Source organism: Sceloporus occidentalis, unplaced genomic scaffold (assembly GCF_023333645.1).
Source record: "Sceloporus occidentalis isolate IW3139 unplaced genomic scaffold, rSceOcc1.0.p SCAF_3, whole genome shotgun sequence".
Lineage (NCBI taxonomy): Eukaryota > Metazoa > Chordata > Lepidosauria > Squamata > Phrynosomatidae > Sceloporus > Sceloporus occidentalis.
The window spans coordinates 218,475,199-218,502,872 of record NW_028316983.1 but is presented as its reverse complement, the minus strand read 5'-3'; the positions used below and the strand labels follow the sequence as shown (position 1 = coordinate 218,502,872).

Genomic DNA, 27,674 nt, shown 5'->3' with positions numbered 1-27,674 from the left:
TCCATGGATTCAACCATGCATGTAAATATGTTAAAAAAATAAAAATCCCAAAAGCAAACCTTGACTTTGCCATTTTAAATACAGGGCACTATTTTACTATGCCAGTGTATATAATGGTTCTTAAGTATCCACAAATGTTGGTGTCGGCTGCAGGTGCTACAGCCAAATCCCAGCAGATACCAAGGGCTCACTATATTTCATGTTCTGTTCATACATTATGGAAATTACCCATGACTAATTTACATCTGATTGATTTCAGTGGGTCTGATCTAAGCATGATCAACTCTGCATTTAGCCTCTAATCAGATATTTGCAAGCATTAGTTCATTTTCATAATTTTACTCCCAATTTGTTTTGACTTGCATATGGCAGGTGTAAAATTAACTTATGAAAAAATAGCCTCACATGAAGTGTATGAAATATATGCATGCTTTGTACATTTTCTGACACTGCATCATTATTCATAAGTGTTTATACTTTAAATAGTAAAACGAGCAAATGAATTTCAGTTGAAGTCTTAGACAAAATACCTCCCAACAGACACTCAGGGAATGTTTACACAACTACACTTAAATAAAACTAGTCAATTTTTCTCCCAAAAACATGGATCAAGCTCATACTAAAAAAACTAAAAATAAAATAGCAGAAAAACAAGCAATACACAGAACAGATTACCAAAAACAACAAAAGATGAGAACTACCAACCATAAAAATGTAACATACAAATGTATTCCAGGGGGGAAAAACCTCACACAAAAAATTAAAAGCTGTTATCAGCTTGGTTTTCAATCTGTGACTTTTAAATTCCAGCACAGCTGGAATTTATAGTAATTGTTATAAAATGGCCAAGAATCCTGGCTTAATAAGCTATGTACAGATGTCATATACTTGTTTTTTACTTTCTTTCCCTTTTGACATGCAGGTAACCAACATATGGTTAGGTAGGCTCAAACAAGCCACGGTTCATAAATTAACACTGAAACCATCCTGGTTTAACAGTAAATAATGGCTAGATTCTTTTTTTTTCTTTTTTGCTAGATTTTAAATAGCCATAGACAGAAGCCTGATTCAGATGTACAGTAAGTAAATGCTATTCCCTTTCAGCATTTTCTAAAAAGACATGTGTAAAGGGAGTGTACAGTCACCAGTTGATTAATTGTTCACTTCACAGTTTAATAATTCACAGCCATCAGCCACTAGCCAAGCTGGCTGGGAGATTCTGGGAGTCATGGTCCAAAACAAGAAACTTTCTCAGGTCTGTCTATAACTAAGGGGGAAAAACTATGCACTTCTTAGTCAGGCTAAAGGAGGCACATAGTCCTGTGAAATAGCTGAATTCTGCAAAATTATTATGCTAAGCTTCCTTGTATTTATGATTCTGGGCTTTTCTTGTCAAGGAACTGAAATCCAACTAGGACATCTCTATAAGAACATGAAGGTGTCTGCCTAACACACAAGAGACACATTTTTTTAAAAAATCATCCATATGCACATCAACACCTGTTTGGAGTAGTTATTTTTCAATACATAAAACAAAGGCATACAACCTATTATCTGTGTTAACTTTTTAGGATATAATCTATTTATTTATTGGCCAATTACAGAATACAGTTGTCTGCCATTAAAAATCAATGACAGCTCTGGCAGTGCCTTGACTAGATGGAAGAACATGGCCAGCAGCCTTAATTAAGAAGTTTAAATCTCAGCCAAGGGATAACCCAAGCATGAAAGTTACTTTTTGAGACTACAGAGTCTCCCAGAGAGCATGGCCAATCTGGCTGGGGAATTCTGGGACCTGCAATCCAAAATGTTACTTTTCCAAGCTCTGGGATAACTTCCTTAACCCTATTCATCTTCAGCAGCCTCCTGATCCCAAGGAAGATCCACTGCTTTTTCAATTTCCATGCAGTTCACAAACTTGGAGAGAGCCCAGAGCCAAAGAAGCAACATATTATCCCTCCTCCATCAATAAATGTGCATAGCTTGAGGGTTATTCTTAATAAATTCAAATATTAACCTTCTTGTATTTTCTAAAGTAAATAAATCTAACTAAAGCCAGTAATTGCTATAAAACAGAATTGGGGGGGGGGGGGGGGGAATCAATGCATGTTATAAAACAAGATGATTTAAACCAAAAATACTGTGAAGAGGTATTTAGAAACATGGAAGACTCTTATATCTTCATTATCGTCTTCCTGGAGCATATTCTTCTCCCTGGCCATTCTGACGCCAGTCTTCAATTTTCCAGTGCGTAGCGGTAAGTAAGGAGTTTCTTGCATGTATTCAATAATGTTTGTGCATGTGTGTCCGCTTCTGGGTAATATATTTATACAATAAAAAAAGAATAGTTTGTAAATAACCTCATTGTATTTACGACTGCAAAAATGCAGTCTTTAAAGATGTCATCTCCATAACTTCTCAGGACTGAAAGGATATTACAGTGTTAATTTTGTATACATAGTAGGACCTGTTCCAGTACACTCGAGTGAAGTAGTTCACATAGGGAGAATAGTTCATTTTGATCTCCTGGCAAAACCGTCCATATTTTGAGTAGCCATAGCCATCACTTTCTTCATAATATACCTGGAAGAAAGCAGGAAAAATAATATTTTAACCTGGGGGCAGGGAAGGTACCCCAAATATATATTGCACTCTCTAAACCCTTGCAGCCCCTTCCAACTCTTAAGATTCTATGATTCTACTTACATGGCCATTGGCAATGTCCAATAAGTCTTTGACTCGGCATCCTCTCACAGGTCCCACTTCATTGCAAATTGAGTCCTCTATAACCAGATAGGTGGCTTTGTATGATGTGAGTATCTTATAAATGTCATCAGCAGATCTTTTGGAATAGATCTGAAAAATCTGCCATATTTAAAGATATGCAATCCAAAGTTAAAATAATACAATTAATACACTACAGTCCTTTGCAAAATATTCAGCAGGGTTAATGCAAAGATTTTTAAACAATATTTTGCATATATTCCACACACACAAGTATCTAAATCAGTGTGAATACCAGAGTGGCCTCCCAGATGTTGCTGAACTGCAGTTCCCAGCATTCCTAACTACTTCCTATGTTGGGCAGGGCTGATGAGAGTTCAGTTCAACAATATCTGGAGAGCCACAAAATTACCAAAGCCTGTTCTAAACCCCCAAAATTCTACTACTCAGTTGACAATGAGTAAGAATGGTTGGAAATGCATGCTAAATCCTCTGAGGCACAATGTCCACAACTCAGGAGCTTTGCACAAACTTTGGGCAGAGAACACATGCAATGGACAAGTTCCTGTATGACAAATGAATAAACAATATATTTCACATTTATTACATCTAGCTAGGTGAGAATAGGGGCAGAGATAACTACCTAACTTGACTGCTGAATCAAATGTTGGCCCAGTCCACATCTCACTGACAGACAGGAAATTCTCATCTTTGGTAGTTGGAGATGAAGCTAGAAAGGGGCTAATCAAGAGGAGAACACTTTGGCCATTCACACCAAGAGTGGAAGGAAATGAAATATGGCATTTAAGTAGTCCTAAGAACTCTTTGGTCAAGATATGATAGCTTAAAAGGCACAATGGTGTTCCTAGTATTTTTAGACTACAACTCTACAATCAATTATCATTGATTCTGTTGACTAGGGCTTCTGGGAGAAGAAGTTCAACATATCTGGAGGGCCAAAGGTTCCTTATCTCTGCTTTAAAAAAACAGACACAGAAATGCTGTTCCATGCCATAGCACATTTGCAAGAACTATCACTAGACATTGTTCTGATTTCAATTTCTACCAATGTCAATGAAATATAAATAAAGTTGGCTTCCTCCAGACTATCTGAAAGTATATGTATCTCTGAAGCATGTTTTAAAATATCTGAGTGCATTTTAGCTTCAGTTCCCTATGTGTAAGTCAGTAAGAGCAGCAATTCTCTTGAGATAAACACAGCAAATGTTTTTCTCCAGATGTTAGAAACACTTTACAGAGATGGAGAAGACTTACATTTTCATTCCTCTTTTGTAAGTCCTCATCATTATATAGGGGCAGATTTGTCACCATCCAGCCAGTACACAGTTTGATCACACCCATTAGTTGGGGACTGCCAGCAAACACAGCAGCAATAGGAGCCTGTCTTCTACAAAAATGAAACAAAAAGCTCAATAACAGTATCTTCTCTCAGGCACTCCATACATTTATATCAACAATTTGTTCTCGATCCCACATGCTCAAGAAGCAGCCATACCTGGATAATATTTTCACTGGAGCATCAATTACATCTTTTACTGGTGGTAGTGTATTCAGAGACAAGAATGCATGTGTTTAGTAGCATCATGATGGGAGGTAATTAGTCAGGGGCTTTATGTGAGGCTGCCTTTGACACTTGGAAATTTCAACCTTGTACAAAATGCAGCTCTCAGAAGGAACATTTGACTGGAACATGTCGCTCCCTTATTCTTCCAGCTTCAGTCGCTGCCAGTACTGGTCATTATGTTTGCAGCCTTGCCAACAGTAGAGATTAGCAAAATTACCAACTGCCAGAATCCCTCAGCCAGTGACTACGTATCTTGCTGATCTGGATGGTTGTAGTACAAAAAAAGTAACTTTTCCAGGTTCTGGAAAACAGGACACACAAAAGGGCCATGTTCCTCCACATGATCAAAAGAGGAAGCCCTGATTTGAGTTTCACCGTCATCTGAAGTACAGCAAGTAAGTACACGGGAAAAGCATTCAGGCTATGGAATTTCTTTAATGAAATCTTAAACCACATGGTAGGAGAGATGCACAAATGTTCCCTGCTGCCACTCTCAGCACTGCCATATATCTCACAGATCTTGTGAGTGTAGAGGTCTGCATATGGGCCAAACATTATGTCCATGAGGAGAGCCCTCTTCCAATGTGTGAAGATCTATGTCAGAGATGGGCATCTGTGTTGCTTCCAAATGCTTTTGGAATACATTTCCCATAACCCCAAATCACTGGTTATGCTGACTAAATTTGAAGGGAATAAAAACCACAAGTGTCACAGCAGTCAACCCCAATCTATCATGTAACTAGGGACATGAGGATATGCAGAGTTAGGACATGCAAGTTTCTATATGTCCCATCTTTCCTTTAGAAACACAAGCAACATTGCTTGTTCAGACAAACACATAAACAATCTCATGTGGAATATAATTTAGTGCACTGAGTATAGCTGTATTTATATGCCACTTACCAAGTCTGATCAACACACAAAAAAGGAGAATATCCACCCCAGCCCCAGCCCTCTCTATTGTTGCTTTCCTCACATGTTAAATGAGCAAATACGAAGATGTGAAGTTCCTGTTCACAGAGCTACAAACTAAGGCCTATGAGGAACAATTGAGGGAGCTGGATAAATTTAGCCTGAAGAAAAGAAGACTGAGATCATAGCCATCTTTAATTAGCTGGAGGGCTATCATGTAGGACATGGAGCAAGCTTGTTTATTGCTGCTTCAGAGATAGTACCCAGGGGTGCAGTTGTGGAGGGAGGGGCAAAATGAGGGCACTGTTACTCCCAAATAAGAATCCTTCCACCACAACAAAACTCTCTTTCATTCCCCAAATTTCTACTGTTGCATTACTTCAGCTGAGCATTTAGAAATGCAGTCTACACAGCCAAAGAAAAGGGACAGGCAAAGTTACCAAGAGATTGCAAAGACAGTAAATATAAGGAGTTCTAAGTATGAACAATTTTCAATGTTACATACTTTGCAATGCTATAAATTTGAAATCTGAAAGAAGATTTCACTGGAAGGGCAGAATTCCTCTTGGAGGGAAATACTCTAATTTTGTCCACCCTTCCATACCTACATCCCTTGATATGTCTTGAAACTATGTATTCGAATAAAATAAAGGATGATTACAATGAAGCATTAGCAAGAACTTCTTGATGGTAAAAGCTGTTTGACAGTGGAATGAACTACCTCTGAAGGTGATGGACTTTCCTTCATCAGAGATTTTTAAACATAATTTTTTAAACCAACAGCCATCTCTCAAGAGGGCTTTAGCAGTGAATTCTTTCACTGGCAGGAAGCTGGATGATGTCTCTTGGAATCTCTAGCTACTTCCCTCTTTGTATGGTGATTCACACTAAATAAAATCTATTTTATCACAGTTTAATTTCCAAAAAATGTTCACCAGCAGGGGGGAAACACAAAAAATGTAGAGAATGGGATCACTTACTTGATCCAGGTCATGAGTCCTACTGTATCAGGATCATAAAATTCTTGCAGTTCTGAAAGTTCTGCCATTATCCTAGGAAAAAACTAAAAGGAAGCACCAAGGCTATGAACTGTGGGAAGACAAATTACAGAACTTTAAATAATATAGGAAAGCAAACTAGGGACACTCTTCCAGCTTTACTGCAAACCACACCATAAATTGTTCCCTTTGCTAACTTGTCACATAGCAGGATGCCTTTTATTGCAGAATCCATTTAATACTTGTAATTCATTTTAATAGTAAATATACTCCTTTCACTGCAATGGAAAATTATTACCAGTTCATAAATAATGTATGACACTTGATTGATAGGATAGATAGATAGAAAGACAGATAGACAAATCCAGACAGTCAGACAGTCTTAAAAAGTTTCTCACCATCAGGCTTTTTACATGAAGTGACTAGACCTGTGTTTTAGACATAGAGTGCTACCTAGTGGCCAAACAGTTTAATTATTACAATTTTAGCTGTAGATTTTGGGCCAAGGAAGTGTGTCTGAAAATTCTGCCCCCAAAAGACTGGAATATGTAATATATTGTGAACTATCACAATAATCTATTATCTCCCTTTACAATTAGGATTTCATCTTCTAATACTTGAACAGGGCAATAAGCCTCAACATCATTAGTAGTACTATTATATCGTTACCTCTTTCCACAAACTGAAGCCAATGATTGTTGGGACTGCCATACTCAGGATGAGAGCCTGGAATATTGAATGGATAGAAGAATATCAATTTCACATTGGTTCTGGCATGTATAAACTTGGATGCTTTCATATCGCTACAGCACACAGTTTGGTAAAACTAGGAAAATTACTTTTAGGGCTACTATTCATTGATTGTGATTTCCTGCATGGCAGGGGGTTGGACTGGATGGCCCTTGTGGTCTCTTCCAACTCTATGATTCTATGAATATCACAGGTGGCACAACCAATTGTTGAATGGTGTGTTGACACACAGGTAACCATCGTTATGCAATGGTTCTATTCTACTTTGGACTAATTATGGGATTAAGCTCTTGGTCTGACTTGTTCTCAATTTTCTTTTTCTGTTTTTCCAATGGGCTCATCACTGAGGAGCTGGGAAGAAAACTCACCAGAAAGATAGGGTGTACTGTCTTTAGTCGGAGCCACTTGAAAAGGGTCATCCAGAGCTCTGGAGAGCAGACTCCAAATGCTGCAATCATGCAAACGTAGGGAGTCCATACGTACTTCAATCTAGAAAACCACCCAACAAATTCAAAAACAGATCAGACACCGTAGATGCTATTATAGAGAGGATTACAAAAGCAACCCAGTCCTACAGTTACCTCTCAGTAACTGTCTTTGATTGAATTCTGTAACCCAAAATACACCAAATAACAAAAGAAATCAATAGATTTTCTTCCGCCTTCAGCAAAATACTTCTGCACTTTAGAGCAGTTATATCCTGTTGCACATTTATAATGTAAAACAGGAGCCACTGCAAACATATTTCCCATAGATGAGGCACATCCCACCTCACCACCACCCAAGCTTCTGTATAAAGCCATTTATATAAATCTGATAGCACTATAAGACAAGTTATGAAACCACCACCAGCATTTCCTCTAAAAGCCACTTCCACACAGGACCATCTAGTGACCAAACAGATTTATTCCTGCGATTTTAGCTGCAAATTTTGGACCAAGGAAGTGTGTCTGAAAATCCTGCCCTCAAATGATAACAGTATATACAGTAACTACTCCCACTCCCAGAAAGAATAGAAAACTCCACATTATGTTCTTTAAGCATCTTTTAGAAACTCCAGAGCAATGCCTTGCTATTTTCATGGAAAACAAACATGTACATTTAGGGCTGAAGGGCAGGGTATTAATACCATAAATAAATAAGTAAGTAAGTAAGTAAATAAATAAATAAATAAATAAATAAATAAATCATCTTGCAAACTCACCCTTCCATCATCATGGCCAGCAAGCCTAGGGAAATGGTGTGAAGGACATGGTATGCTACTTCTGGTCTTTCTCCAATCCTCCCACCCCCAAGTGCAGTCGTTTCACTTACAGGCTTGCCACTTTGACATTTGGAGGGGAAAAAAGAGTGCAGGGGTTACTTCTCTAGTTCACAGAATCTGCCTGACAGAGCCTGGACAGATGTTGGAGCTGAACATTAATGTTACAACAAAATAAGGAACACTAAGCTTAGAAAGCTGCTTTTTAAAATTAGTTAATTTCAAGATCTCACCACTGCAACTACAGGCAAGTCTTTAGTTATTGCCATCACTGCAACTAGTAAATGTAACTTAAACTTTCCCATTAAACAAAATAACTAGAGCAGTTACTATTTTAAAATCTCAGTGCTAAAAGCCACTGGCCTGAACTATAAAATACACCCTGACGCTATGTACTTTTGTTATTCCATCAACATCCACCACAGAGCACAAGGGACAGCAACAAAAGAATGCTTGAACCATGTAACAGTCCTCCACCATAATTTAATACAGCCCCCCCAACTGTAAAATTAAGCTTTTGATGTTACATAGAGAAAAGGGTGAATTACCACTCACTAAGTTATAATGCATAATGTAACATAGTTATACATTGCTTTGGGGAAAGATAATTACAGTAATTTCAAGAAATTAGTTATGTGTAATTACTTATTTCTTCACCCTATAAATAAATAAATGCTATAGCAGAATTTACACCAAATGTGAATGGCTTGTCACAGGTCACCTTAGCCCCCAAAGAAACGTTGGAGAGCTGTACCCACCACCATATCCCTCAGAGAGAGAAAAAAATCCTTAAAATGCCGTCAGACTCCTTCTAGAGCATGGGGGTGGCGGCAGCAGGCATTTGTTCCGCCTTTTTGAATCCTCTTGGCCATTTTAGTAAAAAAAGGGAAATGGCCTCTCCTGGGACTACAATAACCCAGAGGCAAAAGAGCATGGCAGAAACACTCCCCCATTTCACTTAGAGAAAATTTAATTTAAAAACAACAATGTTGACTGCTGTGGAGCTATATATGGCCACGGGCCACAGTTTTTCCACCCCTGGTTTACACAATCCTTCCATATCATTTTGGAAGTGGGCAGGTAAAACTCACTGGGCATTCATATGAACTCACATTCATGTCATTCACTCACATCATCTGGAAGGTGAAGTGACATTGTGTGTTTACACCACCACACAAATAGTTTTTCCAGCCTAGAAATCCCTTGCACTGCAACTGGTGTTTACCAGTGAAGGCTGATCAATTATATCCAGAAACTGACATAGAATGCAGGCATAGGGAGTGTACAGCCTTTTGCTGGATTGCAGCTCTCACTATCCTTCACCATTGTTTATGCTAGCTAGGGCTAATGGGAGCTTCAGACCTAAAGCATCTGGAGAGACACATATTCCTCACCCAGACCAGTGGGAGAACAAAAGCCTTAGAATGGATAGAAGTCAACTTACCTAATTCTCTTAAAGATGACTTGACCAAGAGAGACCAGGCAAATAATTAGCACTAAAATGTAGAAAGGCAAGAGGGAAGATTGAGTGAGCCGCAGGAAAAAATCTTGGGATGGCGTCTGAAGGGATTCTTGGCAGAGGAACCAATTTACTGTGAAGTTCCTATGAACACCCAAAAGAAAACAAACAGGATAACCATGAACTCAGCTGGTCAGAACACCTCCCCCTTATCATTCTCTCTCTCTCTCTCTCTCTCTCTCTCGCACACACACACACAGGGCCTTTCACACTACACAACTGGAGGGCAATGATTCCATGTTAACTACCATACCATGGCAGCATCCTATGGAATCCTGTCGTTTAAGAAGAAGTACTTAGAATTTTCAGCCAAAAGGTTCTAGGCTAAAGGACATATCTCCTTATATAAGCCAGCAAGAGTTTTAAGATCTTCAGTGGAGGGTGATTTCAGTCCCACCACCATCTCAAGCCCATCAGTCAAGACAGGTGAAAGCACCTTCTCAGTGGTCTGGTTAGTCCCTCTGTGGGGTTATTCTGGGAATTATAGTCCAAAAAAGTAATTTTTCACGGCTCTGGTCATTTCCCATGTTAGAGGGCCTCCACTGGAACACCCAGCCTAGGAAATAAAGCCTTCTGCTGGACTTCTCTTCAATGTCAACTGAGAGTCTAGGCACGATTAGCCTGGTGGCTTTCTCACATAATCTCCCATTCTATTTCTTCTCAGGCTTTTCTTCATCTGCTTCACTCGCAAACTTCTCCTTTCCTTAGATCATGTCCCTCATTTTTAACTCCTCAGTCTACTGGCCTTACCCATCTCTTAGCCGGGGAATGAGGAACTTGGTGTCAATCCAGATGTATCTACAACTCTCACTATCAGCCAGGCTATCTGGGATTGACAGGAATTTGAGTACAGTAACATCTGGAGGTCCAAGTCCTCCAGCCTTGTCTTGACCTTTCCCTTGAGTTTAATCACACCTCATTTTCCCCCAGTCCTGTTTTATAAGCAGAAATATGTGGATTCAGCTTTTAAAATACTGTACACCATTTTAACAAATCTGCCACCAAAAATGGTGGATCGTGCAAATTGCTCAAACAATACAAATTAAACAATTTTACACAATTTATCATCTGGTATTTGGCATAACTTTATTTTGTTCCTGATCATCATGGTTAAAGGCACTAAAGTCTTAGCATCATTAGTCAGAAGTTCTTCTGGCTTTTAGTAATTTAGTAAAGAACTAGAGACGTTTTTCGAAAAGAACAGTTTCTTAAGAAATAGGGCTTCTATTAAATCATTCTGCAACTTTTCCATGTTTTTGCAGAATCAAAGCCCATAGACTAGCTCTATACAAAGACTCACCTCTTACAAAGACACTGCTCAAGTCGTGATAAATTTTTTCTCAGTCCCAGTATACAAAGTCTGCATAAGACAGCTGTCACTAGGTAAGATTCTCAAGCAGAACCAGTGTGCTCCTGTAATGATCATTACAACTACTTGCATTTTGCAAAGTCATCCTTTCAAACTTACTTAGTTGTGTTTAAACCCAATTTTACTTCAAGAACTTTCATTAAACGTTCATGTTCTTTATGGGAAATAAATGTCTGGAAAAAAATGAAAACAAAATTGTCAGGTAACTATCTCAGTGAAATTGTATGAAATCAAATCTGCATCCTGCATGTGTACTTCAGTAATCACATCTCATTTTCAGAACCTGGGAAAATTAACTTTTTGGGACTACAACTTTCTGAACTTTCTTTCAGATCAACTTTCAGTCACCATGCTGGTTGAGGATTCTGGAAGTTGTAGCTCCCAAAATCAATTTCCCAAGCTCTGTACATTTTCTCAAGAGGATATCAGTTATCTAACAGTGCTACCATTTAGGGGTTCCTGTACTGCAGGGATGGGAATCTTATAGTCTTCCAAATCTTACTGGACTACAAAATTTCCTGTCCTCCAACTACTGGCCATGCTGGATGAGATTGCTGGGAGTTGCAGCACAAGAACATCTGGGAGGGCAAAGCTTCCTTCGATCCCTGCACAAAAGGTTATCAAATCTTCTTCTGATTTCAGAGGAAGATATACCTTTAGCTATAAAAAGTGTGTTGAAAACTACCAAAGTGGTATGGTAATAACAACTGGTAATAAAAGGTCCATTAAAATAAAATCCAACAAAATGGAAATCTCAAACAGTCCACCAAGATGAAAAATGTATCTGTGATCATAACTGCTGTCAATAATATTTATGGAAAAGTTATTTTTTGGACTTCAGCTCCCAGAATCCTTCAGTCAAGGGCCATAGCTGAGGGATTCTTGGGACCTGAAGAGCAAAAGATTCCACCTTTGATTTTATTATAATCTATTATTGCTCTATTATGAGCTATAGCAAAACAAAACAAAATCAAACTTTAAATGTGTGCCTCTACTTCTTTTAGTTTTTCCTCCCTCCCTCTCTGCTTCTGATTCAAATCTTTTCCTCAGTCCTGTAGAAAATGTTGCTAGCAATGATGAGAGTTTAGGAACTGCAAATAATGCAGAACAACTGCATTACTGTACATGATTAAATATGTTTATTTAAATGAGATTTACCTTCACTACCAGGTTCAAAGTCACCGTCACTGTGAATACCAAATAAAAGTAAACAAGTTTCAGCATTCTTGATAGAAGTGTCCCCTTTTTTGTATTCATCTGCAATGAAGAAGATCTATTAATTTTTATGGCATGGCCAGGCAACTTCCAGGAGTGGGAGGGCTCATACTGGACCGCCAGAATCTATCAAAAGGTGTGATGAAGAAATACAGTTCTCCAGAAGGAGGGCACCAGAATGCCCTTCAGTACCACATAACCTAGCAAATGGACAGGGCAGAGTGTTTCTTGCCCTTCTGGAAGGGAAGGACTGTTCATTTTACTGTGCTGCCACCACCTCCAGTTATTGACAGCACAGTCTTTCAGCCAACGGGAAGGGATACCAAGGGCTTCAAAAATCGTTTTCAGGGGCTGCACAAGACCTGATTACAGCACACCTGTTTTCCAGAGAAACAGCAATACAGAAAACATGCAGTACTACCAAATGATCTGACTGTTTTTACCTGAAGATATTTTGCCAGCAGTGCAGCTGCAACCAGACTTAGCAGTGGAGATACTAATAAAGCTGGGTTTTCAAACTGTAACATGTATCCCAGGAAAAGGGAAAACAGGTAAATTTTATAAACTTCATGTACCTGCAGAGGGTAGAAATAATAAAATTAATGCTTCAAATTTTAAGCAACATAGCTGCAAAAATCATTTATCCTCTCTCATTAAATTTGCTGTTTTTAAAAATTCTTTTTATTTCATTTTAAGCTAATATAACAAACAATAAACATCACATTTCAGCCAAAACAAAACAATGAAGGAGGGGGGAAAGTACAACAAAACAACAACAAAAAATTCTGATGTTGCTTCTCTATATCTAACAGTAGATTCATTATAGTAGAGCCACTGTAGCTGGCTATAGAAGAATTCAAATATAGAGCCATGTTAGTCTGGACCAGTATGCAAAGGGATCTTGTAGCACCTTTAAACTAACTGCAAAGCTTTCCATGGACTAATCCTACTTGATCAGATGCATGGAATGAAGTGTCTAGAGACAGACAGGTATGCTGGTCCCTAGGCACTTCACTCCATGCATCTGATCATACAGACTTAGGGGCTGTACAGACAGCCCCTAAGGGGTGGTGGGACACCGCCCTTTTTCTTGTTGGATCGGCCTGATCTGGCCTTTTTGCATCATGGAAAGGCCACCCCAGCCACGGTGGCTTATCACTACGTTTTCGGCACAGCGCGTGTAAGCGCTGTGCCAAAGCTGCAGCGTAACACCTCCCAATGTCTGGATGGCATGTGGAGGCCATGCCCCCACTTTACCCCATGGCTAGCTCTTTATGCCGGTCTGTTGAGGCCCTTAGTCTACGAAAGTTTATACTACCAACCTCTTTCTCTCAGTCTCAAAGGTGCTACAAGATCCCTTTGCACACAGTTCATTATACTTTACCAATCCTCTTCTTTTCCTAATCTTATTTCTTCTCTGTATCTCATTCTTGCTATATAGCTATATCTATCTATTTCAAAAAATATCTTGCCACAGGTGAGTGTCTTGATTTGGTGGCTTTATTATTTCTGCAATTGCATTTGCTGTTGTTGACATTATGAATCTTCAAGTAAACTCCAACTTATGGCAACCCTTTCATAAGGTTTCTTTGTAAGGTTGATTCAGAAGAGATCCAGTGGGTTTCCACTGCTAACCAGGCAACTAAGCCCAGGTCTCATAGAGTCCTAATTCAATACTGAGAGCATCACCTCACACTAACTCAAGCTATACTACCTAAATATTCTGTACCCAAACCAAAACCATCAGATGAAGCTTTCAGGAAACAAGAAAAAAAACTTGATTTAATTAGTATTCAACTACTGGTAATATATTTCAAATATCAAAATACCTTCTCAGACTGCGTAAGACCTAGGAGATCTAGCAAGAAGAGAGAAATAGCTTGGACAAACAGGAGATAGTGACTGTATTCCCACATCATCATAAAAGTGTATGTTGAAGCACTGACCAACAGGTAGCAAAACCTCTGGTGGGGAAGGGAAGAAAATATAAGGGAGAAAGAAACAATTGCTTTAATTTTCTAATGCTATTTTATCTTTAAACATAAACTTTGGAGTGACTCTGAATTCATTTTTATTATGATAAAACTCTTGGGCTCTGAGTATCAAGAAGAATAAGGCCTTAATATACCAAGAAGGGAAAACATTTACAGCACAATTTTAGGAACTTGTATTGCAATCAGTGTTTTGTTAAGCATGTAGAGCACTGCAGTCTTAATGATAGTTTTACTTAGTTCATTTTAACCAGGCATTTTTGTTGTTATATTATTATTACTAGTTTTAAAAAAGGACAGACACTTGAAGAAAATTGCAAATGAGAAACATACTGAGTATCACAAAACCAAATTCAATTGGAAGAACACATCATACTGAAACAAAAACAAGTACATGTAGACTTCTAAATATGTTTTCCCAGAATAAGAAGAGAAGGGGGCAAGAAGAAAACTATAGGCACAGTACAACACGGACAAGAAACCAGGTACTCAAATCCAAAGGGTTATACAAGAGAGGTCTATACATGCACAAATCCAAGTTGCTAAATGCAGCTCCCAATACCATCAGTAAGTCTGGAATTCCAAGTAAGCTACCCCCTAAATCCAAGAGCTCCTGGCATTGTTTTAAGTCAGCACCCCACTGAAACCCAAATAAATAAAATGCCATGCTGTATATACAAATGTGGTATGCACATTAATGCAGATCTTTTAATCCAAGGGAAGGGACAGTGACTAATGCAGAGTTCCTGCATGGCAGGGGGTTGGACTGGATGGCCCTTGTGGTCTCTTCCAACTCTACGATTCTATGATTCTAATGTTACAGTAGCAGGAAACATACAAGAGCTTTTGTTGTTCTGCTAGTGCTTGCTCAACTCTTAGCACATATAGTACAAGCATCCAAATGAAGCTGTAATAAAGTCGTGTGACAAAGTGGAAAGAGAGTGCAAGATCTCACAGTGGTTCAAAGATGAAGACAGGATTCCTGCAAATGGCAGAAACTTTATTGGCAAGGAAAATGTGGTTTAAGCATTACAATTTATTATCAAACCTTGATCCTGGTTTATAAATACCACTAAAATACAGATAATACAGTTTCCTCGTTTGATGTTTACAAACCACAGTGTCTTCCTCAAAGCCAGGTAAGGAAGGGGAAGTAGAAGAGGGACAACCAGGTTCATTCTCTGTTCATGGTTTAATGCACTAACTTGTCACATCTCCACATAGCCTATTTATACCATTACATTCCTATTTTCACCTTACCTCAGCAGAAGAATTTAAGTTGTTCTTTAAATAACCTGTTAAAGCTGCAACTTGGCAAGCAAAATATGGCAGGGCCCAATTTTCCCTTAAAGGGACTGAGTAGTCTATCCTTGTTGTGTCAGCCCTAAAAAGGTACAGAAAAACAAAAAAGGATAATGAAGATTACGGCTTTCAAAACAAGAATTTTCTGTTATACATTATATGAACAATTACTCTTAACATGAGCTATGTACAAGTATCAAAGTTTTAAATGACTGGAACCTTTCTTGGAATTCATAGCAAGCTTGGCTATCTAATCCTAAACTCCTTATGACTAGAAATAAATTCCACTGGAAGCAAGGTCCACATTCTCCAAAACTAATATTTCCATTTCTGTTGTGCCACTTGCACTGCAAAAGGAATGTCCTACAATGTTCAGTCTATAGAACTTTTCACTTTTTTCCAATTTTCGGCAGCCTATAAAAAACCTACCATACAGATGTAACAAAAAAACACACCCCAATATGGTAGGTCTCAGCTCTAATCCTAATTCACACTATCTATTTCCTGTTCCAGTAATTCCAGCCACCCAAATGTACAGCTGTCCTGGAGGTTATCCACAAACAGACCACAGAAATAACATCTTCATAAAGGAAAATAATAGGAACATAGTTGCTTGAATTTGAACCTGAACACCCTGAATCTGGTATTGTCCAACTACAATGCCCTTGATTCTCTACAAGCACCAGACCAAGCCATGCTCAGGTAAGTAGTAACAGAGCAACTGGGACAGGGATAAAAGTAGCAGTTCATCTACTGTTTCCAATTTCACACCACCCAGAGGAGGGGAGGCAGTTTTTTCAACTCACCACAGCCACCAATAATGCAGGCAGGGATTAGCTGGTGTAGTTGAAGATTCAGAGTTACATCACCCTGCTTTAATGCCTACTAATAAGAACACTACCACTACCAGATCTACACTGACAAAACCTTCCAAAGGTGCAACTGGAATTTAAGCATAAATGTGCACGGTCTCATCATCCCAAAAACCCGCTGCAGCAGAGAATATGGGGGTTAGGAATCCACTATAAAGTATGTAAAAAATTTTTTTTAAAGATTTGCTTTACCTGTTTATAATGAACCAGGCAACTGTCAACATACCAGAAAGCCAAGTCCCACTCATAAGCCAGCTGGTTACAAACAATGCAGTCACATAGATCCCCTGAAGTCCAAAGACTATGCCAATGTAAAAATATACTGGTTCTATAACTTCCTGAAAATGAAAGTTTTTTAAAAATGTGTTATAATGATGGTAAAAGGTTTGTAAGTAGCCGAATTGCAATTAGCGCCATTTGAAATTCACGACTCTTCACTACCCCACTTTCTCCATAAATAGTGAAGGCAGCATTATTACAACTGAACAGTTGACTTAATTGCATTTTTTAAAAACAAACCCACCACCACCACCAAAACAACTGAAAACTCAAGCCAGCTATCTTGGTAGATGCAGTTCTTTTAGGAGGAATGCAGAATCATTAGCTCTTTTAGTGTTTTGGCCTTCAGATCCCAGAGGCCTCACCCAGCATGGCCAGTGCTGAGACTGTGGAAGTGCTAGTTTCAAACATCTGGAGAGCCAAAAGGTTCCTCATCCAGTTGCCTCTATTTTAAGATCTGCTTGTTTCATATTTTTCTCTCTGTTGCCATAAAGGGGACCAATTCACATAGTCCACAGTACAGAGTGAGTTGCACTTGTATCTGAATACAAGAGGCATTATCATTGCACAGAACCTTGGTTGGTCATACATTTGTCAAACCTCTGGGTACAGTATTAATGCTCTGAAGTAATACTGTTTACAAACCAGTTTTGTATTAGGGAGCAGTTGCCCCTTCCATTTAACACTCAGAACATAAAAAACAAGAGAATAATTTATACTTCACTGCCAGATGCTTGATACAAGATGCTGGCAATCAACTCTGGATACAAAGTCATCTGTCGCACAGCATTCATAGTCTTCATTGAGAGAGTGCTGTTGTCATGGGTAAGTTGGTAAATGCCTGTGAGTGATGGGGAAAGAGGAACAACTGGTATTATTTATGCAGTGTCTCATGACCAACTGAACAAAAGGTTTCTAAAATATTTAGCCACAATACCCTTCAAATTTTACTTTTGAAGCTGTACAATATCTCCACATATCAGGATTTCGAAAATGCTTTCAGAAAATCAGTGACATCATACCCTACAAAAACAAAAAGCCTGCTAGGTGCCATCTTGTTATATTCATGGCAAAGCTTGGAATACTCTGGAATCTTTTTTTGGGGGGGGAGGGGGGACACTACATCTCCCAGAATCTCTAAGTCAACAAGGCCACTGGTCAAACAGACTGGAGAAAAATTCAGAGTTCAAAAAAGCAACATTTCCAAGCTCTGTTTATGTTTATGAAGAACATAAAAAACAATTATGGACTGATTTATTGCAATGGACCTACACTCACTTTTCTGGAAAACATGTGACACAAATAGCAACTCTCCAATACTTGTTTTCCTACCAAACCTGCACTCATATGTTGACTCTGATAATCTATTGCTTCATTTGTGGAAGAAAATCCAAAGATCCCCAGTATCCTTTACTATGGCTATTCTGAAATCTAGCATCTTACAACTCATCAGCAGGGCCTATTATATTATGGCACGTTACAGATCACCCAAAACGGGCAGTCTGCCGCTGCCGTCATTTGCAGCGCAGAGGAGCCTCAGCATCCAAACCGCACGGCTCCTTCACACTGGAAAAACAAGCCCCAAAATGGCGCTTCTTGTTGCGGCGCACTTTTGACGTCGCGAGGCACCAATGGTGCACTCGCGGTGTCATTTGCGCCACGCGATGTGCGGATGCAACGCATCTGCTACGGCAAGATGGCAGCGCCCGTGTGGAATGGGCGCCACCATTTTGTGCGTGCTCTGCGCGTATTAGGGTTAGGGGCATTAGGAAGTGATGCCCCTTTCTAACCCTAGTAAGCACGGTGCGCGTACTATAGGCCCGTGCGGAATGGGCCCCTATGACTATGTCTGCATGTCACGACAATGACAGTCTCAGTTACTGAAATTTGGCTTTTGATGAGTGTTTACATGTTTGTTACCAATCAACCACAATCTAAACCCTAGTTTTATGTTGTTTTATAAATTCTGGCTTGTCACATTATCTGACTCTGCAAACATGCCACATCCCTAGCTTACTTGGTCCCATTCCATGCAATTCAGATTTAAGCACCAACCCGTGGCTTATTGTGATGTGTGAATGCAGACTATGTGCAGTGGTACAATCTAAATAAACAGTGCCACCGGATGTTTCATTATATTGTTACATCTCACTGATTTCAAAGGGACTTAAAAAATACCTAACTTCCCCAATTGACTTTTTAAAAAAGCTACATTTATATTGCTCTTTTGAGAAAGCTCACAGTGATTCATGTCAAATTCCTAGTAAACTCCCATTCAGGAACTGTTCATGTCCATACCTCTCCTTTGCCTAAGCTAAGCTTTTTTAAAAAATACCACTGGCCTAGTAAGATTAGAAATAGTCACAAACAGTGAGCAAGGGATAACACAGGTAGGTGAAAACATTCACAATGCAGATGGTGTTGGTAAGAAGATGTGGAAACTTCATTGAACTTTTCCTCAGCTTATTTCCTCTATTTTGTCTGCTCAAAAGTTCTATGTAGTTTGGATGTTTGTCCACTTTTTCTGCAGTTCTGAGAAAATTAGTGAATTAGGAATCTACCAAGTACTTGTACCTTATTTGATTTCATCTCAGTTACTATTGACTGTGTGCATTGGAAATCTACTTTTCGATCTCCCAGAACCCCACCACTAGCACAGCCAGTGACTGTGCTGGATGGGAGACTCTGGGACATGTAGTTCAAAAAGGAAACTTTTCTAGGCTTTGGACTATTTGCCTTACCTCTTTTAAAGGAAGGTGCTTTTAACAATTCTTTGTAAAATGAATAATAAATAGCACTATCACCCTGAAATGTGACTTCCCGCTCGAGCTCCTAGAAGAAAGAAAACAGAACAAAATGATGTTTGCTGGAATAAAAAACCAGCTGCCATTCTTTTGGGCCAGCCATATTTATTTAAAAGAATAATGGAGAAAATAATTTCCAACCATGGAAAAGACCTGGATCAACATGGCTTACTATTGTTATTGTTACATGCTCCTTCCTGTAGTCTCTGCTGCCATACTGCAGAAATAAAGTAGTTTGACACCATTTTAACTTCCATGGCTCAATGCTATGGAATTCTGGGATTTGTAGTTTGGTGGGAGAATCGGAGCTCTCTGACAGGGAAGGCTGAATATCTCAAAAAACTTCAAATGCAAGAGTTCCATAGCATTGAGTCATGGAAGTTAAAGTGGTGTCAGACTGCTTTATTTCAGCAGTGTGGCAGCAGCCATAGAAACGCTATCCTCCTGCTCCCCAACTGCCAGCAAAACAGACCTCTGTCACTTGATGCAGCTGCTGGCTGTTAAGGTAGGATTGGGGAACGGGTCAGGAGAAAAAATGTAGTTACAGATTCATAACTACATCTGTGATATAAGATCTCAGAATACATTTATTACAGTACATTCACATAATAAGTAAATTTTCCCTTTCCTTAAACAACATAGTTAGGATTCCTAGAATACGTTGGTGAGTGTCTATCATCTGATCCTGATCTGCTCAGCCTTAACAAGAGTATGATTTCATGTCCCTTCAGGCCATATCCTGGGACACATTGGCTGCTATAAGAAACAAACAGCCAGCGCAGTATAGTGTGTGCAACTGTGTTATACTGGGATTTGGGAAATGCAGGATCAACTCTATGCTGAGCTGTGAAACTTACTGGGTGATGATGGGTCACTGACTTTCTCTCAGCCAGACCTATTTCACAGGGGTAATGTTAGGATAAAATGGGGGGATGGAAAACAAAACGTATCATTCCTTGAATAAAGGCAGAACATAAATGTAGATAATAAAATAACAAGCATTACAGGAGCAGCCAAGTTTGCTTATTTTAGTATAAAAGCAACTAGTTGGATTTCTTTTGCATTGCTTTAAAAATATTTCTATCTTACCGGTCTGCCAGAGAACCAGAATTTGCGCTCATGGTATGTTGAGAGGTACATGGCATACATCATTCCACTTATAACTGCTGCAAGACAGCCGAATAAAAGCTTTGCAAAACGTGGGATTAGGACATCTGTAAATAAATGTAACAAACATCATGTAAAGCCCATTGGAAGTTGTTAATTTTGAGCACAAATTCAAGGGCATACCAATAGTTTTTCTAACGCAATGCTCCTGTCACTAGGTAGTTCTGGTAACCTAGTCAATGAAACCAGCCTTAGATGTACATTTGTCTGAGGTGACAGATGTGATGGCACATATTCCACACAGAAAAAACTGCCTGAATTCAAGGTTCAATCTTACTTCAATACCAGTAAAAAGATTGTGTCCTCTAACCTTCAGGCTAGTCTGAGTACAGAAAGAACAATGGAGGGACTGACACCATTGACACCTTCAGCCCTTGCCACTTGAGGGGATCATCTCACACACTAAATAATGGTAGGGCTGGCCAAACTGATCTGATGTTTCCAGCAGCAAAATGCAATTAGAGGCTGATATGTCAATAGCATTAGGATCAAATAAACAAAGGCACAAAGAAAAAAACATCTGTAAAGGCATAATTCCCATTAATAACTTACTACAAAATTAAAGATTAGAGTTTGCTAATATTTTACATGCCTGAACTTCCTGTTATACTTATAGCTGCCTTTCTTTAAATATCTATGTTTAATGAAAACTGCTAGACAGTTTGGTGCATAACTGTCACAACCAGCATAGAATTTTTTTGCTTTTTGATTTTTAATGGTGAATTTGGTTCTTTAACTCATGCCTGAGGTCACTCACTTGAATGGGAATGAGGTTCTTTCCGCCTCCTAAACTAAACAAATACTAGAAGGCACAACTACATATTTTGCATGCAAATTTGTGTAATAAAGCCCTAACAAGTTAAGGGTTTGTTTCTGTTTTCAAAATAAAAAGCAGCCATGCGAGGTTATAACTGCTAGATGGGGGAGTTGGCTCAGTTGTTTCAGCCATGTTTGTGCTCATAAATTTACCCATGAGCTGTTTTTCTTTCTCTTGAGTTCTAACTAGTGTTCACATGCAGAATTATGTATCTGGAACTTTGCAAGGGAAAAAGCTGTTGAAAGAGGAGGAGTGAATTTGGAGCAAGAAAATAGTTTAAAATGTCTTTCCCTCCTTCTCTAACTCTCTAGTAAAACAACCAAACAAAGAAAATGTCCAGGGGCTGTTTTCTATTAAAAGGGGGAAAAGGAAAGTGGCAGGGACTTGTTTCATACAAAACACATCCCATTAGAGCACAATTTAAGCTAGTTTCAAGATGTTTAACTATTTTGGCTTCTAACCAAGGGACCCTGGGAGAATTCCCAGAGTGCTTTGGGGAAAGTATAGCAATAGCATTGGGCTCAAGCCCTTTTATGTTTCTCACATACACAGTGCCTCTGCAAGACTGCTGTAGAGAAGCAAGCAATGCAGTAACATCAGAGAACATTTATCTGCAGCAACATTTGGCTTTTTGTTGTTATTGTTCACATAATCCACTGGATATTTAACAACAAAACAACAAAAAAGCATGTACTCTAGTCCAGCAGCCAAGCTTTGCATTTAAATTACTCATCTGTTCACCATGGGTGATCAAGAATTTTTTGTAGGTGAGCAAATGGGGTCATCAAAGAGGAAGAGGGGAACACACCCCTCCTCTACCAGCCTTCATAGTGGAAATAAATCTTCTCTTTTTTAATTGCCTAAAAGTGCAGCAGATTGTGGGCAGAATCCAACAGTGAACTTCCACAGACGGGACAGTGGAATCCCAAAGGGGCAACTTCAGCTCTCAAATGCAGCTCCTGTGCACCTCAAAACTGGTTCTGGAAACCTGGGAAACCTTCTAGAGTCAGATTTCAAGTTGGATGAAATACTGCAGTTGGAAGAGCATTCCACTGCAAACACTAGCACAATCTTGGTTTTTGCAATATATTCCCATGTTTCCCATAGAAGAGGAAATTTCCTCTGCTAGTAGCTTCGGCATGTAGGATTCTAGCCTCTTAGCAAGCTAGTAAAATAATGATGAAGCTAGCATTAGACTATGATTTTGTAAAGCATGGTTCGAATCTCTGCTTGGCCATGACAACCCACTGGGCGACTTTGAGCAAGTCACACTCTCTCATCCTCAGAGGATGGCAAAGATAAACCTCTCTGAAAAAAATTCCAAAGAAAACCCTGTGAGCCTTACGGTTTTCAGAAGACAAAAATGACTTGGAAGCACACAGCAATAACAGAAGTCACTTAAAGTCAAGAACCAGCCTGGTATGGTGGTATTAATGTTGGACTAGGACTATGAAGACCATAGTCCCCCTCTGGCTCTGGGTCACTGAGGGCAAGTCACATTCTCTCAGCCTCAGAAGAAGGCAATGGTAAACCCCCTCTGAATAAATCTTGCCAGGAAAACTCAATGATAGGTTTTCCATAGGGTCAGCATAAGTCAGAAATATCTTGAAGGCATACATCTACAAGCCAATTTAGTGGACATACTTACATGATCAAGCTAATAAATAGCATGCTGCAGCTATATGTTTTCTCCAGTGCAAGAACTTTAACACAGTCTAAACAGAAGAATTTGAAAGTAAATTTGTGATACTCTCAAATATCACATATATCTGCAATTTTACTATGGCAGAAGTGACGCATTAGAAGAGAAAAAATTGATACAACTCACATCGTGGAGATCTTTTTGATTTTTTGCTTCCCTCATTGTCTTTTTGGGGCTCTCTCTCTTCAACATTTGTACAGTTTGGAGTCTTTCTTTGCCTCAGATCCACAGCTCCTGACAACATATCCAAATGTTAGTCTTAAACTACAACCCTTTGCAAACTCACTACAGAACTCAAAATGATTTATTTTGGAGTAGGCATATACAGCTTCACAGATAAGCAGATTAGTGTTTGAAGTTGCAATGCTATTCATTTCTACTCAAGCCTCATCTACGCTGCAGAAATAATGCAGTTTGACACTGCTTCAACTGCCATGGCTCAATGCTATGGAATCCTGGGATTTATAGTTTGTTGCGGCACCAAAGCACTTTGACAGAGAAGGCTAAATATCTGAAAAACTACAAATCCCAGAAATTCATAGCATTGAACCATGGCAATTAAGGCAGTGTCAAACTGCATTAATTCTGCAGTGCGGATGCATCCCACAATGCAAAGAAACATGCAAACCCTAATGCAGTGGCATTAATCTTATGGTGGTTGCTTATGTACATTCAATATAATGTCACTGCTACCGTTACATAACTGGGCATCAGAAATCCTTGCCATTCAGCTACATTCTTCTGTGTTAGGTCAAGCTGTCAACTCAGATGGCAAATGATAGGAAGCAGAAGTATGATACAGGACTGTTGTGTACCTGTAAGATAGCCTGCTACCCTCACAGGTGTGATAGACGATGCTCTCAAGTCACTAGGACTGAGGAAAGACTCAGCTGCCAGTCTAGTTGCTTTTTGAACATGGGGATACTTTATTCCAGTCAACAAAGTGTCTTGTGGGATGCAATCGCCCAAAGATCTACAGAGCGATACAGATTGATATGCTGCTCACCCCGCTGTGAACCCAGGAGTGACATTATGGATTCTGAGCTGGTCTATCAAGATGCTTAGGATACCTAAAATAACATTACGCTGAAGGTGTAAACATGCACAAAACTAAACAAACCTGATTTCAATCACACAAGGCTGTGCAACAAGCCCCAAAATGGTGAGAAAATGTCATACTTAAAAGTAACTTCTATGTTTTCTTCCAGCAGATTCTGAAACGGACAGAAGGGTGTATAATAAATTTGTCCAAGCAGGCAAAGTTGAGGCCATCAGACCTTTCATGAAGCTACTTGGTATCTAAACCCTCACTTCTTTCTTCTTGGCTTAGCTTTTTTTCCAGGGAGGGCAAAGTGGGTGGAGTAGTAAAGATGGGAAGCGTTGAGAGTCAATGCTTTATAAGACCAGGGGTGAAATGGCAGACCAGTACTCATTCTTTGCCTGCACTTTTCCAATGCAATTAATGAAATGAATTGGCAAGTATTGTCGTTTGTTTCAGTACGTCCCTCATTTAAGGAGACTGAAGTCTATGAAAGCTCATGCTGCCAACTTCTTTCTTTCAGTGAGTCTCAAAGCTGTTCCAAGATCTCTTTACATACTGATTCCACATGGCTATATCCTTGAATTCTACCTTTATGGACAAGTATTCTCCTATGGTTTTTTTGTGGGTTTTTCGGGCTTTGTGGCTGTGTTCTGGAAGAGTTTATTCCTGACATTTTGCCACAAATTATGCAGTCGAGTTTGGGGAGCATTTGGGGAAATCGCAGGGGTCATCACACCCAAAATGCTGGCAAAATGTCAGGAATAAACTCTCCCAGAACATGGCCACATAGCCCAGAAAGCCCACAAACCTTTGACTTCACATTCTCCTGTGTTTCCCGATGGGCAAGTATTCCCCAATGATTCTCTGTGGGCAAGCCATGATTTCCCTATGGGCAAGTACTGTCACGTGTTTTAGTACATTTTTAGTGGAGCCCTGGTGGCGCAGTGGTTAAATGCCTGTACTGCAGCCACAAACTCAAAACCACAAGGTTGCGAGTTCAAGACCAGCAAAAGGGCCCAAGCTCGACTCAGGCTTGCATCCTTCCGAGGTCGCTAAAATGAGTACCCAGACTGTTGGGGGCAAATTAGCTTACTTGCTAATTAGCTTACTTGCTGTTCACCGCTATGATCTTTGGAATAGCGGTATATAAATAAAAAAAATTATTATTATTATTATTATTATTATTATTACATTCCCTTAAATGCATCTGAGGAAGTAGCCTGAAGTCTTGGAAGGCTCCTGCTGCCAACGTCTTTCTTTCACTGAGCCTCGAAGGTGCTGCAAGACCTCTGTACACTCTAATTAATTCGTGCCATCTTTATCATGCCCCTGACTCCATTCCCAGAAGCCTCTGAATGCCCCTCAATGCCCACATTTCCTCCTAATGCTGAGCTGGGGATCTCTTTCCCTGCAGCTTGAACCCATTGCTTTGGGTCCTGTTCTCTGGAGCAGCAGAAAACAAGCTTGCTCCATCCTGAATATGATGGCACCCCTTCAAATGCTTAAACAGGGCTGTCATATCATAGAATAATATATCATGACTCCCATTTTAAAACAGTTAAAGAAGTGCAGCCCCTCTCTTCCTCTTCCTCCTCCTCCTCCCCTTTAATCTTCTTGTTTGTGTGGGTCGGGCGGAAGGAAAAGGGAGGCGCACACCACACCTCTCAAGCGCTCACCTTCCTCCATCGCAGCCTGAAGCCTTTCCTGAAGCCTTTTGCCTTCTCCGGCTCTAAGCGGTGGGCTCCGGGGTCCCTCGCTCCTCCTTCCCTGCCTGTCCAAGGCCACCACTCCGAGGGACGCGAGAGGGAGGCGGACTCCCACTTCCTGTTAGCCGGCGCCCCTATAGCGATCCAGCAGCATCCCTTCCTTTCATTCAGCCTGAGGCGGAACCGTTTGTGCGGTAGACGAGGGAGCACGCCGGACGCCAATTGCGGACGCACCGAGGCAAAGTTGCCAGTACTGTGTAGCCAACATCCGCCCTTAAAGCAGCACCTGTGTGTATACAGTATTATGGCCTCCTTTAGACAGAGGTCCAAAGCAGGCTGCAGAGTTAATCCACTTACAGACCCCTTTAACTGCCTTGGTTCAATGCTAGGGAATTCTGGGAATAATAATAATAATAATTATTATTATTAAATTAATAATAAACATTTTATTATCTTATTAATTTCATAATAAATGTTTTATTATAAATTTCATAATAAATATTTTATTATTAATAATAATTTAATAATAAATATTTTATTAAATAATTTAACTTGCAGCCTTACAAACACAGTACAGTTGGCCCTTACCTTACGTAAGGCAAAACACTTAAGACAAAAAATATGTATGCTTGAGACCCATTGAATACAGTGGGGCTCAGGCTTGTGGTGTGGTACACGTGCCATGGGCATGTGTGCTATTCGTTGTGTTGCTGTGTGACTTCAGCTTAAGCTGAAAGCCGCATGTGGTGCGCCCACATATGGTGCCACATCATGAGAAGACACGACTCCTTGGAAAAGACAGTAATGCTGGGAAAAGTGGAAGGAATTAGAAAGGGAGGAAGACCACATGCTAGATGGATGGAGACAATTAAGGAGGCCATGGGTGCAGAAACTGGGAAGAGTAGTGGAGGTCTTGGAAATGTCTCATGCACAGGGTCGCCATGAGTTGAGATCAACTGGGTGGTTAACAACAAACAAAACTGACAGGACAGGCAGGGCAGAATGAGAGCAAAATATTGGCAAAGGGCAAAAGGCAAAAGGACAGTTATTATATGGACAAGGACCAACCCAAAAAAAAAAGGGGGGGGGGAATGAAAGATTCAATCAGAATGTATGTGACCTACACTCACCCAGTAATAAACTACTGTGTGTTTCAATTGGTTAATAAAGTATATTGTGCATTTCAGTTGGCCAATATTAGGAGGAACTTCCTGAGAGTAAGGGCTATTCAACAGTGGAACACACTCCCCCAGAGTGTGTTGGAGTCTCCTTCCTTGGAGGTCTTTAAACAGAGGCTGGATGTCCATCTGTCAGGGATGCTTTGAGTGAGAGTTCCTGCATGGCAGGGGGTGGGACTGGATGGCCCTTGTGGTCTCTTCCAACTCTATGATTCTATCACTGATGGGTTTTTGTTTGTATTTGTTAAATGGCCAACACAGCTACCCCAGCATGGTTCCCAGTAATAAACTGATCAAGAAAGTATATTGGTTTACACAGAGACTTAACAAGAGACAATCACCTTCTGCAGGGAGCTAGACACTCCCAGGCTTTCTTCAAAGCAACTTTGATAGTTTTAAATTTGCACATGAATTCCAACTCAGCAGCTTCACAGAAGAGTTAACACTCAGAAAGCAGTAGGGCGGATGAAGGAAGGCAGCC

The 27,674-nt window shown here is 39.8% G+C and overlaps 1 protein-coding gene across 4 annotated transcripts; it reads right to left on the bottom strand.

Annotated features, from left to right (window-relative positions):
• Nucleotides 1-740: 740 nt before the first annotated feature.
• On the bottom strand, nt 741-26,170 carry DPY19L4 (dpy-19 like 4). 4 transcript variants are annotated; one of them, XM_089517650.1, is made up of 20 exons: nt 25,986-26,170; nt 24,388-24,481; nt 23,394-23,501; nt 20,671-20,795; nt 19,519-19,609; nt 17,497-17,618; nt 16,691-16,836; nt 15,585-15,708; nt 14,163-14,297; nt 12,777-12,908; nt 12,277-12,375; nt 11,218-11,291; nt 9,675-9,833; nt 8,174-8,293; nt 7,338-7,458; nt 6,889-6,945; nt 6,202-6,284; nt 4,000-4,132; nt 2,707-2,865; nt 741-2,583 (listed from the first exon to the last, which is right to left on the bottom strand). In XM_089517650.1, exons 4-20 carry the CDS (start codon nt 20,731-20,733, stop codon nt 2,419-2,421), a joined length of 1,983 nt encoding a protein of 660 aa, XP_089373776.1. In that variant the 5' UTR covers nt 20,734-20,795; nt 23,394-23,501; nt 24,388-24,481; nt 25,986-26,170; the 3' UTR covers nt 741-2,418. The 4 variants fall into 4 exon arrangements, with proteins under 4 accessions (XP_089373776.1, XP_089373775.1, XP_089373773.1 ...); XM_089517649.1 differs by lacking the exon at nt 24,388-24,481; XM_089517647.1 differs by lacking the exons at nt 24,388-24,481; nt 25,986-26,170 and having other exon boundaries at nt 23,394-23,511.
• Between the last annotated feature and the right edge of the window lie 1,504 nt (nt 26,171-27,674).